General features: G+C 38.6%; 1 protein-coding gene across 26 annotated transcripts in view; it reads left to right on the top strand.

The window, feature by feature from the left end:
* The window catches only part of PARD3 (par-3 family cell polarity regulator), a 717622-nt gene that overhangs the window by 283551 nt on the left and 407414 nt on the right, over positions 1–26657 (top strand). For all 26 annotated transcript variants that reach the window (XM_050804766.1, XM_050804769.1, XM_050804770.1 and 23 more), the window contains one exon: positions 21151–21331. In XM_050804766.1, coding sequence (XP_050660723.1) covers positions 21151–21331 — 181 coding nt within the window. The remainder of the gene's footprint in view (positions 1–21150; positions 21332–26657) is intronic.

Genomic DNA, 26657 nt, shown 5'->3' with positions numbered 1-26657 from the left:
CATTGGTGCTCTCATTCTTCACCAGAAATTGTTTTTTCCTTTTTTTCTTTATTTTCTTTACCCAGAATATAACTCAATTCAGAATTGACCAGGTCTTCAAGAGAAGGAATCAAAAAGTTAGAATACAGGCCAGATGTGGTGGCTCATCCCAGTGCTTTGGGAGGCCAAGGTGGGAGGATCACCTGAGGCCAGGAATTTGAGACCAGCCTAGTCAATACAGTGAGACCCTGTCTCTACAGAAAACTAAAACAGAAGCCAGGTGTGGTGACATGCACCTGTAGTCAAAGCTACGCTGGAGGCTGAGGTGGGAGGATCGTTTGAGTCCAGGAGTTTGAGGTTGCTGTGAGCTTAATTACACCCACTGCACTCCAGCCAGGACGACAGAGCAAGACCTTGTCTCTTAACAGAAAAACAAAACTTAGAAGTTACTTCCTGTTTTATTTCTAACTTTGACCCCAATTAAGTTTATCACTGAAGCCCTAATTCTTCTTTTGCTCAGTTACCCACCTAGGGGCCTTATCACTTTGTCTTTCAGTCTTTTGGTCATGAATATGGTTATGTTTTAAATGAATTATGTCCCATCCAAGGTGTTGACTGTATTGACTTCTGCCTAGAAGAGCAGGGTAATGAGTCAAGGCCACTGTGCCAGGTCAGAGGGATAGGAGGTATCATTGCAAAGGTTCAACCAAGAATGGGGAGAACCATAATTCAAGATTTCACACTGGTGATTGTATTCTGGTGTGGACACTGTCCACATTAAATATTGTGAGATGTTTTCAGGACCTTCTAAAAGAAAACGTGATGGTTTTTGGGAAATAATGATTCAGTACTGTATTTCCTTGTAACATCTTTATATAGGTTTTAAATAGTGTTTTTAGAAGACTGAGAGATTAAAGATAAAAGAAAGAGCTTAGGCTTTTTCCCACTTGGATACTTGACATGTCTTTGGAACGTGTTGGTGTTGTAAAGCGGTACTGCTAGCACTGTGTTACTTCTTTCATAGATGTTTGGGGTGATTATTAATGGAGCCTTAGTTTTTCTCCAAATTTTCTCCTGTTCAGTGAAGTCATTGTAGTCACTGTAGATTCGAAGATATAACAACATTAAATGATTTAAGTACTTTTTATATGTATATTTGAGGGAGTGAGTAAAACTCTTAGAATATTTTAACTATTTTTTTGTTATACTGAAGTCCTACCAGTGGCTGCAATATGTGGGAGTGTTAGGTGTTAAGTAGAGGTCAAGGTGAATGGTGAGAGAGACACCAAAGTCTTTCAATAAGAGTTTTGAATTGGGGATGAATCAGTGGTGAAGAACTTGGGATTATTTTTGGAATGTTTTATCAGCTCTTGATGGACAGAATACACTCTCATTCTCAATTTTTTAACAACACTATTAATAACAGTACTGACTAGATTTGTTACTAAAAACTAACTTGGGTGTTTGTCCAGTAGGTTTACTGTCTTTGAAGGAAAAGCGTTTTTGTACCAACAAAATTTTGAGCATTGACATGGAGGTATAATCAGATTTGGGTTTTTAAAGCCTAATATATATATATATATATAAAAAAAAATAAAATTACAAGTTAAACATTAATTTAAAACTGTATTGGCCAGGCAGGGTGGCTCACGCCTGTAATCCCAGCACTTTGGGAGGCTGAGGCTGATGGACCACCTGATGTCAGGAGTTCAAGACCAGCCTGGCTAACATGGTGAAACCCTGTCTCTACTAAAAATACAAAAATTAGCCAGGTGTTAGTGGTGCATGCCTGTAATCCCAGCTACTCAGGAGGCTGAGTCAGGAGAATCACTTGAGCCTGGGAGACGGAGGTTGCAGTGAGCCGAGATTGCGCCGCTGCACTCCAGCCTGGGTGACAGAGTGAGACTCTCTAAAAACAAAACAAAACAAAACGAAACAAAACCCCCAAACCTGGCTTACTTTAATATTGCTCTGTTTTAATTTGTGTTACTCTTCTTGGTCATGGAAGATGCTAGAATATTCTCGTCCCATTGCATGAACTGTCTGGTATCCGTTTCAATTTCCCTGTTTCCCTTTGTGTCTTAGATGGGGGATTTTCAGGCACACCAAGACAGCATTCTCTGATGGCGATAAGCCCTTTGATCTTTTCCCCAGTACTTAACATTTTTTGCTAATGTGTTAGAAGAATTTCTTCTTTCCATTCTCCTAATCTCTTCCTCCTTCTACCATGCCAATATACTTCCTCAAGACCTATTGGGATTAAAATGTAGGAATATTCAGAGCAGCTACTTATACAGAATTTTATGTAGATTGTTACATATTTTTTTTGTTGCTCTTAATATTGTTCTTAAGCCCTGGGTATCCTGCTCAGGACTACAATTTGTCTGCATGATAAACAAAATAGGATGATTCATATTTTTTGAGACAAGGTCTTGCTTTATTGCCCAGGCTGGAATGCAGTGGCGTGATCTTGGCTCACTGCAACCTCTGTCTCCCAGGTTCAAGCAATTCCCTTGCCTCAGCCTCCGGAGAAGCTGGGATTACAGGCATGCACCACCCTGCTTGGCTAATTTTTGTATTTTTTAATAGAGACATGGTTTTGCCATATTGGCCAGACTAGTCTTGAATTCCTGACCTCAAGTGATCCCCCAGCCTCTGCCTCCCAAAGTGCTAGGATTACAGGTGTGAGCCACCATGCTTGGCCCTAAAATAGGATGATTCTAAGGATAGCAACAGTAACATCAACTGCTGCCCCCACTGTTCTCCAGCCGCTGGACCTTGGGCTCACTTGCTTTGTGCCTGTAATTTTGTTTACTGTCTGCATATACAGGCACATTTGCTCATAATGACCTCGGAAGTTTATGGCAACTTCCTGTGGTTGGCATTGTAGCCCTCTTCATTTATTAGACGAACAGAAACTGAGGCACTGAGAGCTCATATGACCCATTCAGTGTCACCCACTAGTCAGTGAAAATGTGTGGATTTGAATGTCTGTCTTCTGACCTCTAGGGCTGCCCCCTCAAATTTCTCCTGCTGCTCTTCAGCCTGAGAGGCACACCCATCCTTTGGAGTGGAACTCAATTCTTTCCATTGACTTGACCCAGACGGACTCCTGTCTGCATTTCCACAGCATTCACATTCCTTCTGGGTCTCAAGACCTCCTCACACTGATATTCATTGCCTTACAAGTAGGTCTGCCTCCGAAAGTTAACCTGTTGGCTATGTGGAAATTGAAGTGCAGCCTTTCGTGGAAATGGGGGTGTTTATTATCTGCTACCGACCTACTGAATGCTTTCTAGAGCTGAAATATTTGTGCCAAAAATAGAATTACAAAGGACTGTTTTGCCATTTCTAGTGGATGTAGATGTTTAGAGCAAATGGTGTTAATCCACGGAGTAACTGTACTTTTGGCTCAGTAGTCTGGTTGTATTTTTTTCTTTTTTTTTTTTTTTTTTGAGGTGGAGTCTCACTGTCACCTAGGCTGCAGTGCTGTGGTGCGATCTCGGCTCACTGCAACCTCCGCCTCCCGAGTAGCTGGGATTACAGATTACAGGTGTGTACCATCACACCTGGCTAATTTTTGTATTTTTAGTAGAGATGGAGTTTCACCATGTTGCCCAGGCTGATCTTGAATTCCTGACCTCAAGTAATTCACCCACCTCGGCCTCCGAAAATGCTGGGATTAGAGGTGTGAGCCACCACGCCTGGCCAGTAGTCTCTCTTGACAGTAGTTTTCTTTGTCGTCTTGCTTTACATGGAAACTTGGGGCTCTCTTTTTCCTTGATGTGACCATCCTTGAATGACCCCTCTGCTTGTTGGCTCTGATGTGGGTGAGTGCTGGACACTGCCAGGGTCTGCTCAAAACCGTTTGCTTCAGGTGTGCCTGGAGAGTTCTGACTCTTAGAAATGATGGCAGACCATAGCCAAGTAACTAAACCCTCTAGATTTTCAGTTTCCTTGGGCTTGAAATGGGTATGGTATTAGCAGTCTTTATATTTTATGAATGAAAAGAAATAATATATAAAAGGCCAAAGTCACAGTATTGGTAAAAAATGCTAGCTAGTACCGTTAATATCACTATGATTGCTACTGTTGCTGCAATCATATATATATGTACATAGACATATAGCTATACATGTATGTACATATACATATAGATATACATATATATTTATTTTTTTATTTTTATTTTTTTTTGAGATGGAGTCTTGCTCTGTCGCCCAGGCTGGAGTGCAGTGGCGCGATCTCAGCTCACTATAACCTCCACCTCCCAGGTTCAAGCGACTCTCCTCTCATCCTCCCGAGTAGCTGGGAGTACAGGCATGCATCACCACGCCCGGCTAATTTTTTTATTTTTTAGGAGAGACGGGGTTCCACCATGTTGGCCAGGCTGGTCACAAACTCCTGAGCTCAAGCGATCTGCCCGCCTTGGCCCCCCAAAGTTCTGGGATTACAGGTGTGAGCCACCGCACCCTGTTGCAATCAAATGTTTTATATTCTCATGTTATAATTCTTTTATAGTTGATATAGAGTGATTGAATATTGCTTTTTTAAAAAAATATTTTCAACTTTTATTCTGCATTCAGGAGACGCATGTGCAGGTTTGTTAAATGGGTATATTGTGTTATGTTGAGGTTTGGCATATGGATGATGCCACCACCCAGGTAGTAAGCATAGTACCCAGTAGGTAGTTTTTCAGTACATGCCCTTTTCCCTTCCTCCCTCTTCTAGTAGTGTTCAGTGTCTATTGCTCCCATCTTTATGTCCAGCTGTACTTAAAACATTGCTTATTTTTAGGTTCTGCCTTTGAACATTTATACAGTCATTCACTGAATAACAGTATTTTGGTCAGTATTGCATTGCATATAGGATGATGGTCCCATAAGATTATAATCCCATATTCTTATTGTACTTTTTCTTTGGTTAGATACGATTAGATATACAAATACTTACCACTATGTTTCAGTTGCATAGGGCATTCAGTACAGTGACATCTTGTACAGGTTTGTATCCTAGGAGCAAATAGGCTGTAACATAATAGCTTAGGTGTGTAATAGGCTATACCTTCAGGTTTATGTAATATACTCTATGACGTTCACACAACAATGAAATCATCTAACCATTTATTGCTCAGAACACATCCCTGTCGTTAAGTGACACGACTGTATCATAAAGTAGAAAAATGGAGTAGAACAACTGGAAGAGATATTTCAGTGTAAAAATAGAGTTAGAAGATATTCAAAAGAAATTCACACTCTGCTGATATGTAACTTTGTAGTGTCAGAGTGATATAATAGAATTGAGGAAATGCTCATTGATATTTAAGTGAATGTTAGAAAATGTATTTTTTCTTTTAATTTCTCATAGAGCAAGGAACTATGAATCTGCCAAAAGTATATCCAGAACGAAACACCTCTGTGCGTGTTTTTATGGAGAAAGTTCATTTGTAGCTTTATTAGATTAACAAAATGTTCTATAAGCAGCACTTCACACAGTTCACACCATGTGGCACATAGCGGGCACATGGTGTGAACAAAAGAATAAATATAAATAAAACACATGATGAGCCTAGCCTTATAAGCTGGTGCAAAGTTGTCTACTCAGAAATAATAGTTACAAAAGTATAGTTGACCCTTGAACAACTTGTGTTTGAACTGCTTGTGTGTACATATAAATGGATCTTTTTCACTAAGCATATTGGAAAATTTTTTGGAGATTTGGCATATTAAAACTTTTAGATGAACTATGTAGCGAGATAAGGAAAAAAATGTAAAAATATATGTCATGAATGTGTAAAATATAGCTATCCTGTCATTTCTATAAAATATACAAAAATCTATTATAAGAAGTTAAAATTTATCAAAATGTACACATACACAGAGCTTACATGGTGCCACTAGCAGTTGAGAGAAATGTAAGTAACCATAAAGATGCAGTATTAAATCATAACTGCATAAAATTAACTATAGCACAGACTGCACTACTGCAGTAATATAGCCTCCCTCCTGTTGTTACTTGCAATGAGCTTGAGTGTTGTGCTTGTCTGCTTAAGGTGCAGTGTGGTGCTCATCATCTCCTTGTGAGCAACTTGTCCTTCCAGGAAATTGTATATCACAATAAAAAGTAATTGCTCTTGGTTCTCATGCATTTTTCATCATGTTTAATATGAAACTGTAAACCTTGAGTAACACCAGGGGACCCATATGAAGTGCCACTGGTGATGCTGGAAATGCTCCCAAAAAAGAAGAGAAAAGTCATGACATTACAACAAAGAGTTGATATGTACCATAGATTGAAGTCTGCAGCTGCTACAGTTGCCCACCATGTCAAGATAAATGAATCCAGTGTAGGGACCATTATGAAAAACAGGAAGGGAAATTCATGAAGCCGTTGCTGCAGGTATGCCAGCAGGCACGAAAACCTTGTACTTTTGTGAAATACCTTTTTATCTCATATTGAAAATGTGGCTTTTATGTGGATGCAGGATGGTTAAGGGAAAAGCACCTATTGACTAATATGTTTTGAGAAAAAGTAATGTCATTATATGGCAAGTTAAAGCAACAAGAAGGTGAAGGATTTAAAGCTGGAGAATTTAATGTCAGCAAAGGATGGTTTGATACTTTTTTAAAGAGGCTTGGCTTAAAAAAATGTTCAGCTAACAGAAGTATATAATAACTTCTGCCAACCAAGAGGCAGCAGACGAGTTTCCAGATGCAAAATCATTGAGGAGAAAGAGTGTCTGCGAAAACACGATTTTAATGCAGAGAAAAGTGCTGGAAAAAATACCAAAAAAAGATATTTATTAGTAGGGAAAAGGATCAAGCACTAGGATTTAAGTCCAGAAGAGATAGGCTAACCCAATTTTATTGAGCAGACAGGACTGCCCTCATCTACAAAGCTGCTGACCCCTGAGCCTTGAAAGAAAAAGATAAACACCAGCTGCCAATCTTTTGATTGCACAGCATAAAGGCCTGGACACTGGGAACACTCTTCCAGATTGTTCTGTTGATACTTTGTTCCTGAAGACAGGAAGTACCTTGCCAGTAAGGGACTGTCACCTTTTAAAGTTCTTTTGATATTGACCAATGCCCCTGGCTACCCAGAACCCCAGGAGTTCAAGGTGTTGAAGTAGTCTAGTTGCCTCAAACACAACGGCTCTAATTTGGACCCGTAAGGCTCATTACACACAGTACCCTTGGAAAGGATGGTCATTACTAAGGAAGGGAACACTGATAGAACATTCTTATGAACACTGATAGAACACTGGTAGTCTGGAAGAATTACCAATGAAGATGCTTTCCTTATGATAGAAATACCGTGAAAGCCAGTAAACCACAAATAACAAATTCTTGCTGGAGACAACTGTGTCCAGATATTGTGAATGACTTCACAAAATTGACAACAAAGGCAGTCAAGGAAATCATTAAAGAGATTGTGGAAATGGCCAAGAAAATGGGGGATGAAGGACTTCAAGATATCAGTCTCAGATAAATTCAGGGGTTCATAGATACCACAGCTTAGGAGTTAATAGAAAATAACTTGATGGAGATGAGTATTTCTGAACCAGTGCCTGATCATGAGGAAGAAGACAGAGACGAAGCAGTGCCAGAAAACTGAAATTACGCCATCTGACAGAAGGGTTCTGATTATTCAAGACTATTTATGACTTCTTTTATAACATGGACACGTCTTTGATGTGTACACTGTAATTAAATGGAGCAGTGGAAGAAGGGTTGGTATTGTATAGAAATATTTTTAGAGAAATAAAAACACAAGTCAGAAATTGTGATGTATTGCTGTAAAGTTACACAGAGGTGCCTGTCTCTCCTGCCTCCCTTTCCACCTTCTCTACCTCTTCTGCCTCTGCCACCCCTGAGACAGCAAGACCAACCCCTCCTCTTCTTCCTTGTGAAGATGATGACGATGAAGACCTTTATGATGGTCCACTTCCACTTAATGATTATTAAATATATTTTCTGCCAGGCATGGCGGGTTAGGCCTGTAATCCCAGCACTTTGGGAGGCTGAGGCAGGAGGATCACTTGAGGTCAGGAGTTTGAGACCAGCCTGGTCAACATGGCAAAACCCTGTCTCTACTAAAAATACAAAAGTTAGCTGGGCTTGGTCGTGCACACCTGTAATCCCAGCTTCTCAGGAGGCTGAGGCAGGGGAATTGGCTTGAACCTGGGAGGTGGAGGTTGTAGTGAGCCAAGATTGCACCACTGCACTCTAGCCTGGGTGACAGAATGAGACTCCATCTCCAAAAAAAAAAAAAAAAAGTAAAAAATGTAGTATACTTTTCCTTATGATTTTCTTAATAACATTTTCATTGCTCTAGGTTTACTTTATTGTAAGAATTCAGTGTGGAATACATATAACATATAAAATAGGTGTTAACTGTTTCATGATAGTGGTTAGGCTTCCAGTCAACAATAGGCTTTGGTAGTTAAGTTCTTGGGGAGTCAAAAATTATACTCAGATTTTGACTGTGTGGCGGTTTGCGTCTCTGCATTGTTCTAAGGTCACTTGTTTAGTAACACCGGGATGATAATGCACATGTGTCCTTGTTAGAGAAAGAGCTCATGGGCCGCCTTGTGGTGTTGCGTACTGCCGATCCAACTCCTGCATTGTTCAGGGGTCACCTGTTTAGTAGCGCTGGGGTAATAGTGCACGTGTGTGCTTGTTAGAGAAAGAGCTCATGAGCCGCCTTGTGGTGTTGAGTACTGCCGATCCAACTATTCCATGCTACTTTTCTTTCTAGTTTCGTGAAACCCTGTTTCCTTGATTTTATTTATATTTAGTCAGTTCTCAAAATCCTTTGAAAGTGGTTTGGAGGAAGGGAAGAGGAACCTGCAATCTTAGCTGTTACCCAGGTTTTGGTTCTGATTTCCATGCGTGATCCACATTCAGATTGGATAAAACCTGTGGCGTCAATTGTACCTACATGTGGACGGCACCCAGCTACAAGTAGTTAGCCTTGAACTCTTTTTTGTACCATGGATCCCATCTCCAGTTGTGTCCCAGGAATTGGGTGAGAGCATGTGATAGTTTTCCTTCTAACTGCGTGCATCATCTTTTGTCTTTGTTTGTCCTTGTGCCTGTCCTCTGCCCAACCACCCAAATCACAAACCTAGACACCTAAAATCTGTCCTCTTCCTTCATAATGGCACCCATCCACCACATACCAAGTCCTTATAAATAAGTCTCCATTGTGCATTTGAATAATTATACATCCTGATTGTCTTTTCACCACCTTTCCATTAGCCTTGGCCCTCATGACTTCTTCATTATTGGAGTGATGAGCTACCGTTGTTTACCCTCCTAGTCCTTCTCTATACTCCTTGAAACCTTGTGCAGAATGAATGCAAATTAAACTGCTGTGTGTTAATGACACCCCACAGTTTTCACCATAAAGTCTATATGGCTTAGCTTAGTTGTCTTTCCTCTTCCCCTCTTGATTACCTCAGTCTCTTGAAACTTTCTCAAATATTAATAACATTTCTTAAAAACTTGCTACTTACAGGAAACATCCTAAGTACTTTGTCATAATCAAATGAAATTTATGGGACAAAAAAAAAAAAATCCAAAAAAACCCTATCACTACTGAACCTAGAGAAATGAAGAAGTTACCTAGGGCCATGCAGCTGGTGAGTTGTTTCTTTGAGGCTGACTCATCCTGGAGAGCTCATTCATGATTAGCAACCTCATGATAGTAGAATGAGTGGCGTTCCTGGCAAACCACAGGATAAAGTGTCTCCATCTCCATTATTCTGGGTTCGCTTGTGTGGATGTTGTCTTGGGAAGCAAATGAAGGCAAGTAGAGGCTTTGGCTTTCCTCAGAATAGATTTTCTTTAAAACTTAAAATTTCTAAACTCCTTGTGCTTGACTAAGTCCATTAGATGGCACTAGTATTTACCTTCCAGAAGATTGGCATTAAATTTCAGTATTAAAGCAATTTGTGGATTGGGGGAAATGTTTAACTTGCAAGTTATTTCTTTTACCTGTCAAATATGGGGGTGAAAAGATCGGCACACAATTAGTATTTATTCTGTGTTCAGTTTTTTAAAAATATTGCTAAACAGGTTATACTAATGAAGAGTTGATAAAAATAATTTTATTATTTAGTTAGTTTTTGAATAAACCTGCCAGTTGATTAAAATGAGCCTAATTTAATCAGTATTGTGTTGCATACTGAAGATAATTTAGGCTAATGTCAAGGACACCGTTATCTCTCCTTTGTAGAAGGTGTTGAAATAATGAGAGTAGCAAAAAAGGAGTCAGAAAATGAAGTTTTTCATTTGTGCCCCTGGGTGGATATTTAAAAATCACACCCTTCCTTTTTGCATGCAAATTAAACTGAAAGTCATTTTGTACTGTAACATTAGCCTTACATTTTACAAAACAAATTTATTGAACTTTGATCTTTTGCTAATATTGGCTTGTGGTGTCAGAATGAATTCGAGGTTTTCATTGTGTGTCATTTTCACCTGGACTTTCATTCAGAACTTGAAGTGAACAGAAAATAGTGGGTTTGATATATCTTAATTTGAAAATAAATCACTGTTAAGCAGCAACTCCTAGTTCTACTTTCTTCTTTTTTTCTGAATCACTTTTTTCTTCTCTACCCTCCCCACTCCAGCCCATGTCTTAATAGAATCATCTGAATTCCTTTATTCCTTTAAAGTAGTTAAACTGCTCTCAGTTTTTCTTGTGATGCTTTTAGATGGAAGCTAAGTTATCGCTGAGGGTCTTGTTCAAATTGTGAAGTCAGCAGGTAAAGGGATTACAAACTCCCAAGTGAGTCCCCTATACAAAGGGCAGGTTGCCTTGGAAACAAGGCTAGTTCTTAGAGTTGGAAATACCATCTTGTCTTTAAATGCCAGGGCTGGTAATGTGCTGACCCCTGCTGCATCATCTCTAGACCTAATATTGTGTGGAGAAGTTTTCCGTGACTTTGTGCAAATTGCTTAACTGCTTCCCAGTTCTGATTGATTGGCCAAAGCCACAGCCAAGTTTTCTTTTCTAGTGCTTCTCATTTTAAATATAATTTGCAAAATTTAGGACTAAGGAAGTGATCCTTCAAGTTTCTATTTTAGAATGAAAAGTTTTCCACTACTGATTGCCAAAAAATAAAGTATAAAGTTTACCAGATTTGAGTGGCAAGACATTTTAGTGATGAGTCATTTTTTTGCTAGTTCAACAATGGAATGAGTGATGGGTTGAGGAAGCCCAGCGAGGGAATGTCTCGGTTCTGTGAGATGGTGTTACTTGATGATAGACAGAGATTGAATTACCCGTGTTTCTGACGACACTGGACATGAACTGTAACAGGGAGCTCAATGGTATAAGTTGGTAGGAGATGGTTGTGGCTTAAGTGGGACTCTTACTTTCCTTGCAGCTAGACATTCGTAACTTGCTGGTGGCACTGCTGGAGGAGGGTTTGAGGGTGGTGTATGGGTGTGGAGACAAGGTCTTCTCATCCATGGAACCAGGCCCTGGTTTAGTATATCCAGCTAGCTGAAGAGGAAAGCCTAGAAGGAAAGGGCCTTCCTAACTAAGGATCTCAGCTCTGTTTTCATGGACTCACCAGTGGAGGCAGACATTCAGAGGAGCAGGAGAGCAGAGCATGCTCCTGCCTGGTGGTAACTGTCCTGCTGTGTTTCTGGGATGTGCATTCACATTGGCAGCTTTTCATGCCCTGGGACTATTACAGCCTAGGGACTTGGGAGACTTCAGGATGTGACTTATGCCTGGGAGTGAAGGGAGTGGTGGCTTGTGGAGAGTAGGAAGAAGGTGGAAAGTATTTCACCCCCACTTGCTTGCTCAGTAATGTTTAACATTTTGATTGGTGCTGTGGGTTTTGGTGGTCGTTATCTTTTAATTACAGTTTAGAGAGGCTGTGTGTGTGTCTGTGTATGAGAGAAAGAGAGAGAGATTTTGGTTTATCTCATTGAGAACTGTCTATTTCCTACATGATGTTGGATTTTTTTTTTTTTTTTTTTTAATTTAGATGGAGTCTCGCTCTGCCACCAGGCTGAAGTGCAGTGGCATGATCTCGGCCCATTGCAACCTTCACCTCCCAGGTTCAAGCGATTCTCCTGCCTCAGCCTCCTGAGTAGCTGGGACTACAGGTGCATGCTACCATGCCTAGCTAATTTTTGTATTTTTAGTAGAGACAAGGTTTCACCATGTTGTCCAGGATGGTCTCCATCTCTTGACCTCATGATCTACCCGCCTCTGCCTCACAAAGTGCTGGAATTACAGGCATGACCCACCATGCCTAGCAGACTTTTGATTAATAAAAATCTTTTGGCTGGGCGCAGAGGCTCACGCCTGTAATCCCAGCACTTTGAGAGGCCAAGGAGGGTAGATCAGTTGAGGTCAGGAGTTCGAGACCATCCTGACTAACATGGTGAAACCTTGTCACTACTAAAAATACAAAAATTGTTTGGGCATGGTGGCAAGCACCTGTAATCCCAGCTACTCAGGAAGCTGAAGCAGGAGAGTTGTTTGAACCCAGGAGGCAGAGGTTGCAATGAGTAGCAATCGCACCACTGCACTCCAGTCTAGGCAACAGAGCGAGACTTTGTCTCAAAAAAACAAAAAACAAAAACAAAAAAAAACAAAGAAAACCAAAAATCCTTTTTTTTTTTTTTCTTTTAAGCAAAATCCCTAGTATCCAGACTACGTTGTTAATTTAAAGAGTTACCATTGAGGAATTCTCTTATTCATCATTTGTTAATGCAGGCATTTCTGGATACACGTAAACATATGAGTTGTCAAGCCAAATTGTTCACAGATTAGAACACCATGCTGTTGACCCCTGTTTCCATGTTACTCCCTCTTAGATATGTTGGAAGATTGGCAGGATGGCAAGGCTGGAACATATACCCATAGGTGAGAAACTGCTCTAATATTGCAAACCATGGGGCTGGAGCCTGAGACAGGTTTCTACCCACACTTGGCCGTTCTTGGCTTTGCCGGTAGGAACATTCGCTAGTCTTTAATGTGCTAATGGTATTTTAGAGTGCCTTCCTAAGTTTTGGGTTTTTTTCATCAGACAGTATATTCACTTCTTAAAATGCTGATGAAGCACAGAGTTAATCTTGCATACATAGGATTTAAAGTTTTCCAATGGCAAGCTTGAGATTCTTGTTCGGTAGTGAGTTTTTATTGGTATAGTTTGTATTACTATGATTACAAAACATCATTGGTCCAAACATATCCTTTTGCTTACTCGTCCAGTTAAACACTAGCTCTATTTAAATGAGTTTTTAATGAACCATACTAGCAAGCAAGGCTCAGAGAATGATTAAGGATTTAGTATTGTCTCTGTGTCATTAAAGTAAATTCAGTCATCAGAAAGCTTACAAATTGATTTTTAGTTTCCTTTTTTGTTGTGTCTACATAATAATTAGTTACTACATCATTGCATTTGCTTCTGAGATTATTCATCTTGCCCATTTGCCAGTCTTACCATGTTCTCTTTGAGGGAAAACTGCATGTGTTCATGATAAAATCACAACTCATGCCACTTCCTCCAGTTTGGAGTCAACCTATCTGTATGATTAGTGCATTTCAGAATTATTTTGTTCTGTCTTACTGTGCTATCCTACTTTTCATTACTACTTAAGCAGTAGTGTAATGTAGTTGCAACCTCATGGGTGGGTACCAGTGTAACAGTGGCACTTGTGATAGAGAGTAGAGCAAGAGGGATTTATATTATATTTGGCAGGTGGCTCAACTAGCTGATGGCTATACAAATTTGCATATTTTCATTGTGGTTTGTGGTTGACATACTCAAGGCATTAGTTGAACGTAAGTCCTAAATTGGGAATCTAATTAGTCGGAAGGCTCAGTGGGTGATAGACTGTGTCACCCTGAGGGACAACAGAATTAAATTTCAGCTCCAAAATGTAAGCATCAGGGCTAGGGAGTATCATAGGTGAATATCTTTCTCTGTGGTTTCCAGATGGAGTGGAATATCTCTATTAGGCATGAGTGTTCAAGAAATACTTTCTTCTCAAAGGATGGCATTAGCTCTTGTGGGACAGGTCTCCCTTTGGCGATTGACAGATAGAAGCTTATGATGGTGGTGGCCTCCTGACTTGTTCAGGAGGCAGCGGGAATGTCCTGCCCTCTCCTGCGTGATATTTTGTCGGAAATGGCTCTATTAAAGATTGATCTTATAAATGGCTCTATTAAAGATTGATCTTATAAATGGCTCTATTAAAGATTGATCTTATTTAACTCCCTTCTTATGCTGGATAATATACTATGATAATCTACACAAGCATGTTAGTGTTTGGTTAGTTTTTCTTTTATGTAAGTGCCACAGGTTATCAAGTGTACTTTATGGGAGACAAGTGTAAATGAAATCTTTAAAAAAAAATAAGCAATAGATAAAGGGGAATTCAGAAGCTCAAATACTTGATCTAATTTATAATTTTTTGGGACATCCTTGAGTGAAAGGACAGAAGAATTTAAATGTATTGGTAGGTATGATCCTAATTATAGAAATCTATAATTTAATAAACTATGGACAGGAAAAGTGATTTTTGAATTAATGATAGTTTAGAATTATACATCATGGAACAGCCTCGCTTCAAACTTAAAAAGTGTGTGTATCTCCAACTCCTTTAGTTTTATTTTTAATTTTTTGAAATTTATTGCATTGTACTCTAGTTCTCCCATATCTGCTGAATTTTCTTTGTTTTCTTCTGTCATATTTCTTCTTTATAGGCACATCTGCCCATGACATCTGCCTACTGTCTCTCATACACGCACTTTCTGTGTTGTGCTTCTTGTCGATTAAGCCGCTGGATCTGACTTGACTCATGGAGGCTGCTCATGTTTCTTAGGTGAAGAGAGAGTCATGGAGGCATCTTCAGGTTTATTCTTGTTTCTAGTATTCTCCAACATGTTTTGTGCTTTATCCAGGGCCAAAATATGATGCCTTTTTAAAAGAATTAAAAGTCTTTATTTAATAGTGAAACAATTCTAAATATTGACATTGAGTATCCAATGACACCCATCATAATTGACTTCCCCTGGATATGTTTAGCTTATACATGAAGAAAGCAATGGAAAGTGAGAGATTGCTCACAGGGTGTCACAATAAAATGGCTTCTCAGGGTGTGTGGAGTTTGAACCTAGAGGTCTTTGAGATTTCACTTAGACTTGGCTTAAATCAGCTTTCATTTTCCTGTATGAGGGTAGAATCTGCAAGTTCTGATCCTTTTAAGCCCTCTGTTTAAGACTGAGTGATGGCATCAGCAGCATGGAATTGTCTGTAATGATCTTTGTTACCCTCCGATACGTTCAGAAAAATTTTAAGTGGTGTCATCAAAATTGCATTAATTTGGTAAAGGCAGGTTATTACCTTTGGTTAATCAAAAATGAACAGAATCCTATTCAGAGGCCTTCAGATGATCTTAGTTTGTAGGCTGCCTGTGCTGTGAATATGTTAGATGCTCCAGAGCAGGAAGATTTGGAGAAAATAGGATCTTTGACTTGATTTCCTGTCTCAAATTTATTCTGTATTTATTTATATGGTAGTCAGATTCATCTCTCTGAGCCTCAGCTTTGCTTCCTGTTAAGTGAAATAATAAAAACGTCTTTGTATTTCTGTGGGGCCCTCTAGAGGAGGATGTAGAGCGTCTGTGGAAGCTCTTCATTTTGTGGCCATATCTATGTTGAACGTGCATTTTCTAGCATGTCGTCTTCTTTCCTTGTTCTTTTTTCCCTTACTATTCCCGTGTAGATCCAAGACACAGCGATTGAGCTTTGCATCAGTTTTCTTTACTCTTGAAACTGATTCTCATATTCACAAAAGTAGAATGTATTTATCAACCATTACAACATAATTTAATAAAAGCTCATAGTAAACGTGCATATTGTGTTCTGGGAGTTGTATACCTTATCTCTCTATTTGTCCCACATCTGGCAGAGCAGGAATAAGTGGCTGAAAACAATGCAAATTCCTTACCTGACAGTTCTGCTTGGTAAAAGGCTGACATGGGTCAGAATGCTGTAAAATCAACGTGTTAACCATGCTCCTTTCTCGAGGCTCTAGGGGAGAATCCCTGTCCTTGTCTTCTAAATGCTGCTCACATTCCTTGGCTCATGACTCCCTTTGTTCATCTTCAAGGTGGACAGTGTAGTATTTCTCTGGCCATCATCGCGTCTCTCTCTGGCCACAGCCGGGTCTGGCTCTCCATTTTTCCAGACTTACGTAATTAGATGGGGCTCTACCTGGATAATGAAGGATAACCTTTCCATTTTAAGGTTCTTAAACTCCATTGGTCTGCAAAGTCCCTTTTGCCATAGAAGGTAACATTCACTAGTTCCAGGAGTTTGGGCATGGATAACTTTGGGGAGACCATTATTCTGTCTACCCACAACCACCATCCTCTTTTCCAAATGAGAGTAAGGTTTGGAGATGTTAGAGAGGCCACTGGATTTACCGACAGCTACCCCAAAAATAGGGTCAGAGCTGACTTTGAATGTAGCTTTCTCTGATTCTCTATTGCTGTTAGCCACTTTGCTACATGCAGTTGTGGGCTTTCAGGCCTTAATTTTACCTATTAAAGGGATTCCCTAGATCCAAGGGTTTTATAAGCATTTCTGTGTGATGTTTCTATAACAGGTTTTCTGTTGGGGGGTTCTGATGTTTCATAGTTAAAGTGACTTGTCCTGAGGTAGGGGAAAGTGGGTGACAATGTTTAGAGTTTTTTTATACTTGGGCTATTGTAGGTGTTATCCAAATTCTGCCTGTCTTTTCTCATAGAGACTTGATAGATGAATGGAACAGAAGAGAGACTAATAATTATTGCAAGGAAAAAATAAACTTTCAAAATGATCTACTTTGTGGACAGCAGTAAAGATTCCATCTGTTAAATTAGAATTTGAGTAACATTTCACAAATTTAAAAGAGTTTTACTTTACTTTTTGAAGGGCATGATAGAGATTTTTAGTATGCAGTGTTTTTTTGTGAAGGTTCCCCTGTGATTTTTTTTTTTTTGCGCTGTGTTACTATATGTATTCTTTTAGAGTAGATTTTCTAAAATTATATATCTTTCTCAATTTAACACAAAATTATTTCATATTGGGACCTGGCACTTAAATTTTGGTTTAAAAGAAAGCTGTAGAATTGTATGTTATTGGCACCAACTGTGATTCTATAATGTTTTCTAAAAATGCTGGAGATAATTATTGAAACTAATATATATGTAGAAGCTCTTCCATCATGTGTGGCATTTAAAGACTCGTTCTTTGTAATTTTCAATCTCCATTTTCAGTTTGCAGAAAGGACTCGATTCTTGAGAGAACACATCATTGTGAAAAGTTAATAACAAAACATGAATTTCATTTGCTTCCAATTAAGTACCAAAATGTCAAAACTTAATATCTTGAAAATGCATATTAAGCCACACACCTTATGAAAAGTATGATGATATTAAAATCAAGTGTAGCAATCCAAAATCCTCATGCAGAGCTTGAAATGAGTATTTTTACTTTTTTGGGGCTACAAAGGTACCTTGACTTTTAGTTTCATTGTTCAAACTGAAACTAAAATTGCGTGTTACTAGAAAGATGGGCATTATACTTGGACTGGGTTGTCAAACTAGGGACCATGGACCGAATTTGGCCTGTTTATTTTATAAATAAAGTTTTATTTAAATGTAGTCACAGTCATTTGTTTTTGTATTGTCTACTGGTACTCGTTCATACTATAATTGGTGAGTAGAGTTGTTATGAAAGAGACAGTATGGACCACAGCTCCAAAAATATTTACTGTCTTATTCTTTTCAGGAAAAGTTTGCCAATTGACCCCTAATCTAGTGGCATGCCTGTGCCTCTAATACAGGCAGACACTTGCCAGTCACTGTCAGATAAACAAACTGATTTTACTATATATGGATAATTTGGTGTATACATATGCATACCTTTCCATTTTTTGTAAATATTAAGGACTTCTTTTCCCATTTATGTTGTTTATTATAAGGTTGAGTAGCCCAATTATTCATCCTACTGTGATTTCTTCATACCAGGTACCTTGGTACGGTATGAACCCTGCTGTGGTTCTTCCAGATTGTTTAATCAGCTGATTCTATCTATACGTCAGCAGGTTTCTGAGCTTCCTGTCTGTCTTTGTGACTGTACAATGGTTTTCTTTGTTGTGTCGTAAATGGATCGATGATATATAAATGTTCATGGAAATAGCATTTGTTCAAAATGACAAAGCCATTTATAAAAGGAGGACTGTAATTATGAGTCCTACTCATATTCTGTATATTCACATTTCTGTTTTTTACCTGAGACAAGTATTGGCCTTGAAAAAGCTTGGACTGGAGGCAGGGGAGGGGTTTGTTTTGGTTCCAGTCATGGTTCTTTTCTTGGAAGGCTAAGCGGAGTTGCTAGGTGTGGGATTGAAGGGTGACTCTCCAAGGTGACAGCCATTGTGGATCCTTAGAAGTTTTTTACTCTTTGGGGTATATTTTCTATTTTATTTATTTTTTTTGAGATGGAGTCTTGCACTTTTTCCCAGGCTGGAGTACAGTGGCAGGATCTTGGCTCACTGCAACCTCCGCCTTCTGGGTTCAAGCAGTTCTCCTGCCTCAGCCTCCCGAGTAGCTGGGATTACAGGCATGCAACACTACGCCCTGCTAATCTTTGTATTTTTAGTAGAGACAGGATTTCACCATGTTGGGCAGGCTGGTCTCATAGTTGTGACCTCAGGTGATCCACCCACCTTGGCCTCCCAAAGTTCTGGGATTACAGGCGTGAGCCACGGTGCCTCCCTACTCTTTGGGACTTACAAGAAGAAGTATATTAGCATCCTAAGAACTGTATTAGTTATAAGAAGACATAGAGTTATTTTTTTATTTTTATAGCTTTTTAAAATATAACATTTAAAACTTAATATGAAATAATTTTATACTTCAGAAAAGTTGGTTTTATGGAAAGAGTATTTCCATATACGCTTCATCTATCCCTAATGTTAACATTTTACATAATCATAGAACAATTATCAAAAGTAAGAAACTCACACTGAGTCAGTACTGTCAACTAATCAGAGCTCATTAGAATTGTGCCTATTTTTTCACTAATGCCCTTTTTCTATCCTCCCACTGCATGTAGTTCTCATTCTTTCTCAGACTCCTCCAGTTTGCACAATTTCCTTATTCTCCTCATTCTTTCTTTTACTTTCATGACCCTTGATACTTTTGGAGAGCCTTATTTGTATTTCAGAATATCCCTCAATTTCTGTTTGTCTGATGTTTCCTCACGATTAGATGGAAGTTATACATTTTTGGCAAGAATACCACAAAAGTAATGTTATATACTTCCCAGTGCATTTTATCAGATGGTACGTGATATTGCTACATCTTACTACGAATGATGTTAACCTGGGTACAGCAGTGGCTGCCAAGTTTCTCCACTTCAACGATATTGCTGTTTTGCTTTTTAGTCAAAATGACTCTTCTGGGGAGACATTCTGAGCTATGCAAATATGCCATCTATCATCATATTCACACCCATTAATGTTAGCATCCATTAGTAGATTTTACCTGAACAATTTTTACTGTGGAGGTTGCCTAATGATGATTTCTGTTGCCATCATTCCTTCTATGTATTATTTGGAATGCTATAGCAGAGAACAGCTGTTTATTCTCTACCATTTATTTGTTCAAATATTTATATTATGGACACATGGATTTTAGTTTATTCTTTGGATAATGATCCAATGCCAGTATGATTTCTTTAGTTTGTAAGTTGTCCCAGCTTTGTCCATTGGGAGCCCCTTCAGGTTGACACCTGCTTCCCTTTGACGTGCCTTCATCATTTTTGAGTACCCCTTACTTTTTGACATCACAAGGTATTCCAGGCTTATCATGTGTTTCCCTGACCACAGCCCTGAAATCAACCGTTTGTCAAGGAGCCCTTGTTCATTAACTGGAGAATGGTATTAGAAACCATGATCGGGATACTAGGTGTGCTCAGTGGCACTGGGGATGCCACTGTTTCTAGGATCTCTGTGTGGACAGAGCTGGGAACTCTGTATACTCAGACATTCATTAACAGTTGTTGGTATACTTACCCATTTGTCTGTGTATTTACCTAACTATGTACTTATAAAAACTGTGAGTTTGGCTGGGAGCAGTGGCTCATGCCTGTAATCCCAGCACTTTGGGAGGCTGAGATGGGCAGATCACTTGAGGTCAGAAGTTTGAGACTGGCCTGGCCAATATGTTGAAACCCTGTCTCTACCAAAAATACAAAAATTATCCGGGTGTGGTGGCATACACCTGTAATCCCAGCTACTTGGGAGGCTGAGGCAGAAGAATCACTTGAACCCAAGAAGTGGCGGTTGCAGTGAGCCAAAATCATGTGGTTGCATTCCAGCCTGGGCGTCTCAGCAAGTCTCCATCTCAAAACAAAACAAACAAACAAAAACTGAGCTCATACTGATGTCCTGGATTCCATTCTGAACACCAGTTTATTCTAGCTTTTTCTTCTATGTAACTTCTGTTTCTGTGAAAACATCTGCTTTTATTATCAAAAATATTTGCACTCTTTTGTTCATTCTTGGTGTGTGTTTGTGTGTGTGTGGGTGTAATAGAGTGAGAATTGCTAAAGAGAAACAAATTTACTAACTAGAATAAATATTTGTACAACAGTTTGTCTTTAGCGTGTGTCTTATGCACAAATGAGAAGATACATGTTTAGTTTTTAATATCCCCTTTTTATGTGAATAGTAGTTCATACCATGTGTGTATACACATACACACACTCACACACAGATATATATGTATACTCATATATATACACACACTCTTTTGCATTTTTCTTTTCTATTTAAATATATATCCTATATTTTAAAGATTTGTATCTGTCCCTGACTTAGCATGCTGTGATAGCAAAGAATTTTATTATTTTTTTCCCATAGACTTTTGAATATGAAATGTACGACTTAGAATTATACAAGTAAAGCATCAAAATTTAGGGAAAGACTGTTTCTTTGAGGTTTTTCTTCCTAAAACTTACCATTCTAGGGTCATTTATATCAGTAGTTTTGCACTATAGAATTATGTCAAAATAGTACAAAATTTTGGTAGTAAATTAAGTGCCTTTATATTTAAGTGCACATTTACCTTTCATTTCTAGCTGGTAGCAGTGTTTGATGAGCAGGATCCACATCATGGAGGTGATGGCACCAGTGCCAGTTCAACGGGTACCCAGAGCCCAGAGATATTTGGTAGTGAGCTTGGCACCAACAGTGTCTCAGCCTTTCATCCTTACCAAGCAACAAGTGAAATTGAGGTCACACCTTCAGTCCTTCGAGCAAGTAAGTGAAAGCTCTTTCTTCTCTTCACATTTCATCTTAATTTACAGGAATACCAACTTTTGTTATTCATCCATGCCCCTGTAAATGGAATTATCTGTTTTTTTTTTTTTTTTCCAAAAATTAAGTTTAGGACCCAGGCAAATGTCCTTTGCACGAGAAGTAGGCAGTTCTTTACATTGTAATAGATTAGGCTTACTTTACTTTCGACTAGTAGACTTTCCGTGACTCACTAACTGTAAATAAGGACAATAGTTCAAGTTAAATTATTTGGATTTTCCTTTCCGTATATTTATCTGAATGCTAGAACAAGTAGAAATGACCAAAGAGCTTTGCATTGAGACAAAACATGGCATCATTCATTATAGTCAACTCTGTTACAACCATCATTTATATTATTTGAACTTTATCTGAAGAGCTGGGGAAGAAGAGACCTCCCTGTCAAAGTTATCTTCAGAGATTTGGGTGAGCAGAATACCTCTTTAGGGAAGGGGAATATGGACATAGTGAGTCCTGTGTGAGGAATCCTAGGACCCTTGGTATTCCAGATCTAGGATACTTGCCTGGAGAGTTCTGTTAGCCATTCTTGGAAGGTGCTCATAAAAGTCAGGTATTTTTACTACAAGTATTTAGTGTTTTTAGTTGTATAATCTTGTAATTGAGCAGTTGTTAAGAGTTAGAAGATCACTTTCAATAAATGTATAAGCTTAAAAGATTTTTTGTCTAGGCGGGGTGGCTTATGCCTATAATCCCAGCACTTTGGGAGGCCGAGGTGGGCGGATCCCCTGAGGTCAGGAGTTTGAGACCAGCCTGGCCAACATGGTGAAACCCCATCTCTACTAAAAATACAAAAATTAGCCAGGCGTGGTGGCAGATGCCTGTAATCCCAGCTACTTGGGAGGCTGAGACAAGAGAATTGCTTGAACGATTGGAGGATGGAGGTGGAGGTTGCAGTGAACTGAGATTGTGCCACTGCACTCCAGCCTGGGCAACAGAGTGAGGGGAAAAAAAAGGATTATTTATTTTTTAGGTACATCTATTTGGAAACACTTCAGTTTTTTCAGGTAGAAAATTTGGGTCTTATGTGTATTAAGTGATTGGTAGTCTTCAGTAGATCTTTATAAATAGATGAGTAATAATATATGTTAATTATATATATATTTAGGATATAGAATATCAGTAGATAATATTTAGAATGTATAATTTATTCTTCTGAAAATGCATCCTAATTCCCGTTTTTTGCATTGATAGCAATCTGTAGTAATTTGGCAATTTGCTTCTAGATGTTTACAAACTACTTCTGCTTCTGTTGTCCCTTGAAGATACATATAAAGAGAACAAGGAAAGAAGAGCAGTTTAACAGTTAGAGGTCTGTTAGCCCATCAGAACCCACAGGACAAGTGTGCCATACAGAGGTATAGAGAATTTAGAAGGTATCGTTCAAGATGGGATATGTAAGTGATGCTCTAGAGGATTGCGTGCAGCTGCAGACCAGTGCTATCCACTTACTACAGTTGCTTTCTATCATCCAGACAAGATCGGACTCAGATACAATGATGTGTTTCCAAGGATGCTTGGGGTGGAAGAGAACCTATAAGTTGTTTTAGTTGAATATTTTTTATATGCAAGAGATTTAGGTTTATTTATGCACATATGCAAGAAACTAATTTTGTGAAAATAATTTTGTTTACTAGGATATACTGTTTAAAAAGTCTTACATTGGATTTGCTTTGGGCAGTGTTTTTCAAAAGGTGAGGCATGTACCGTAAAGGGTGTATAAAATGATGTGTAGGTGGTACACTAGTTACCCTGGTTGATTTTTTACTAGCTCATTAAACCTACGACTTAGTGGATATCTGCTTGGAATGATCCTGTGTATACAATGTTGACTGCCTAAATTTGACTCTTGGAAAATTTTAATTAAATAGTAGTTCAGGTCTTCAGATACCAGAAGTTTGGAAAATAGTGTCTTTATTTGAGTAATAACACCGTAATGTATGTACTTAAATACAGAACTTTCTGTTGTGTTATTGTTGTAGTGTTGTACTTGTATCTTTTCTAAAGCAATATGTAGCTTTAATATAGCTGAACCATAAAAAGTATTAGAACAAAGGTTAATTCCTTTATGTTGATTTATGAATTTGATTGACATACTTTCCATCAATTTTTACCTTTTGACTGCCCTGGACTCAACAAAATTTCTAACTCATAACCATCCACATTTGACTGGCATTATGTGTTAAAATTTAAATGGTGTTTTAAACCATTTAAACAAATATCTATTTTTATCTTGTTTTTATTGAGAAAAAGAAGTTACATTTGAAACATATGTGTTGTCTTGCAGCCACCAGTGGGAGAATATGCAAATCTTATTTTCTTGTTCTCATTTTGGTATGCTAAGGTTTAGATTTTCAGGTCTTGGCAGGCATTGGGTTAAGCATCTACTATACACAGGTCCATAACTGTGTGAACGTAATGCATCACACATGAGTCACCTGTCAAGGTGATTTTTCATACTGCATTAATGACGTTCATTCAGACATAGAATATGAGTTTGTCTGTACTGGCCATGCTTTGTGCTAGGTGGTGAGTCCAGGGTTGAGTTAATAAGGCCTAGTGCTTGCTATCAAGGACCTATAGTTAGTAGTAAATAGTTAGTAGTATAACTCTTTACAGATATGAAAAGAAAGAAGCCAACAATATGTAGAGATTTGCTTAACTGAAGGATAATCGACACTAATTGGGTACATGACTGATAAAGGCTTTTAGATAAATAAATTTCTAATTTTTGCCTTAAAGAAGGGGTGGTCACTTTCCTATGTTTTCCAATGAATGAATTCACTCATCTCCTTTGTTCCATAAAGAATTGGTGGAAATTGAGAAAAATATATAGCGTATGTATTTTTTTTTTCCGTAGAAAAATGGATATGAAGTTTGGGTATTAAGATAAAGCCTAGATGGTTTTCACAGATAGAATTCTCATCTTGAGGTCTTTTTATGTTTCCCTAGAAGCTGCCTTTAATTTAGCCTTGAGCTTTTTTTGTAGAAAATACAGAGAGATCGCTGATTTAGTTAAATCATTGCTCCTCAACCACAGGAGTGTTTTTTCTCCAAGGACCATTTATCAGTGTCTGGTGATAGTTTTGGTTGTGACAACTGGTGGAGTTGGGCATTGAGTAGAGGTCAAGGACACTAGTACATGCCTTACAAGCACAGGACAGTCCCACATCAGAGAACTCTGCAGCCCAGATATCAGTAGTGCCATGGTTAGAAATCCTGAATTAAATTTACATCATTGTTTGTGTAGTCAAAATAGCAGTTAACTTAAAACTTGAGAAATATTTTATTTATTCAGTATATTGAACAATATCCTGAATAACACCCTTAAACTAGAAGACAAACATGTGATTACTAGTTAATAAAAATGTAAGAAAAGAGAAAGTTAAGTAAGATAATCCAGGCTGGGCATGGTGGCTCACGCTTGTAATCCCAGCACTTTGGGATGCCAAGGCAGGCGAATCATGACGTCAGGAGTTTGAGACCAGCCTGGCCAACATGGTGAAACCCCATCTCCACTAAAAATACAAAAAAATTACCTGGGCATGGTGGCAGACGCCTGTAGTCCCAGGTATTCGGGAGGCTGAGGCATGGATAATCTCTTGAACCTGGGAGGTGGAGGTTGCAGTGAGCTGAGATCACACCCTTGCATTCCACCCTGGGCGACAGAATGAGACTCTGGCTCCAAACCTACCTACCTACCTACCTACCTACCTACCTACCTACCTACATACCTATGGAGAAGGGAGAGCATAGGATGGAGAAAGTAAAATAGAAACTAGATGCATACTACTTCCTTCCTTCTGTATATTTGAGGTTGGAACTATATCATCTTTTACATAATTATAAAATGATCAATTTTTAATTTTTACAGTAAACATTTCAAAGGAATATTAATATTCATACATTTAATAAATTTCAATTTTAAAAACAAAAAATGAATATGAAATATCTGACCTTAAATATATTTTTAGTCGGTAGCCTAAATGTAACAAGAGTAACTATTTCAATTAACTTTAAGCAATTTGTACAAACAAAGGGAGATGTATCCTAAGGAAAAAGAGAACTGCCTAACGACAAGTACCCTGAAACTGTTTGTTGTTGGTATTGTTAATCTTAGAGTTTTGGGTGGGTATTACAGGATGAAAGAGATGAGAAATTATAATACTCTAAATCTGTCATTCCTGGTGTCATTGAGTACCCAGTATTCTTAGTATAGAAGAAAAAGTGTGCAGATATAAGTTAAAGGAGAATGAACAAAAATTGGATAGTCCTCAGTTTAGACATGTCAAAATTTATTCCTGATATGTTTTAGTTTTTAAAAAAGGAAGAGGGAAGAAAAACTGCCGTGTATATTCACAGGGAAGGTCTAGAATCAATGACCAACCCAGTAACTCAGCATTTCTCAATCCAGACTATACTCTGGAAATAGCATTTTTTCATTTGAGGGGATCAGAGCTTCTTAGAGAAATGCCTGAATGCAAGTCTGTGCAGGAAATGTATGGAGTCATCCTGTCATATCAGAAAATAGAGCAGTTTTGAAAGATTACTTGGGTGGGCCAGAGGGCCTAGGAGGCAACACGATGCTCCTCCTGGCCAAAGACGGGACAGTGGGAGCCTCAATAAAGATAGCAACAGCAATACATGCATGAATGTATAATGATAATGAAACCAGCAAGCAAGGAGAAAGCTACCAGTGAACCATCTTATTATTTGGAAACCTTATAAAGGAAAGCAGCAATAATTCATCTATTCTATGTTTTCTTGTAGTACGGTTTCACTGGATATTCAAATACTTGCTTTTTATGTAAGTATTTCAGCTAATAAATGAAGACATAATGATAGCATTGGAATATTGCTATTCTGCAACTTCTGATGAAAAGTGGACCTAGGTACTCATCATTGCTAGGGTCTTGATGTGTCCCCCAAATTTACATGTTGGAAATGTAATCCCTAATACAACAGTGTTGGGAGGTGTAGCCTAATGGGAAGTGTTCAGGTCATAAAGTTGCTTATGATTTGGAAAACTGTTCAAAGAAAGATAAAATTAACAGCCCGGGCTGGTAATTTATAAAGGACCTCATCTGTATTAAAAATCAAAATATTAGGTGAACATGGTGGTGTGTGACTGCACTCGCTGTGGCTCGGGAGGCTGAGGCGAGAGGATTTCTTGAGCCTGGGAGATCAAGGCTACAGTGAGCTGTGATTATCCACTGCACACCAGACTGAGTGACAGAGGGAGACTGTGTCACAAAGAAAAAAAGAAATGATC

Source organism: Macaca thibetana, chromosome 9, assembly GCF_024542745.1.
Source record: "Macaca thibetana thibetana isolate TM-01 chromosome 9, ASM2454274v1, whole genome shotgun sequence".
In the NCBI taxonomy this organism is placed as follows: Eukaryota; Metazoa; Chordata; class Mammalia; order Primates; family Cercopithecidae; genus Macaca; species Macaca thibetana.
The sequence above is the reverse complement of the archived record's forward strand: the minus strand, read 5'-3'. Positions and strand labels throughout refer to the sequence as shown.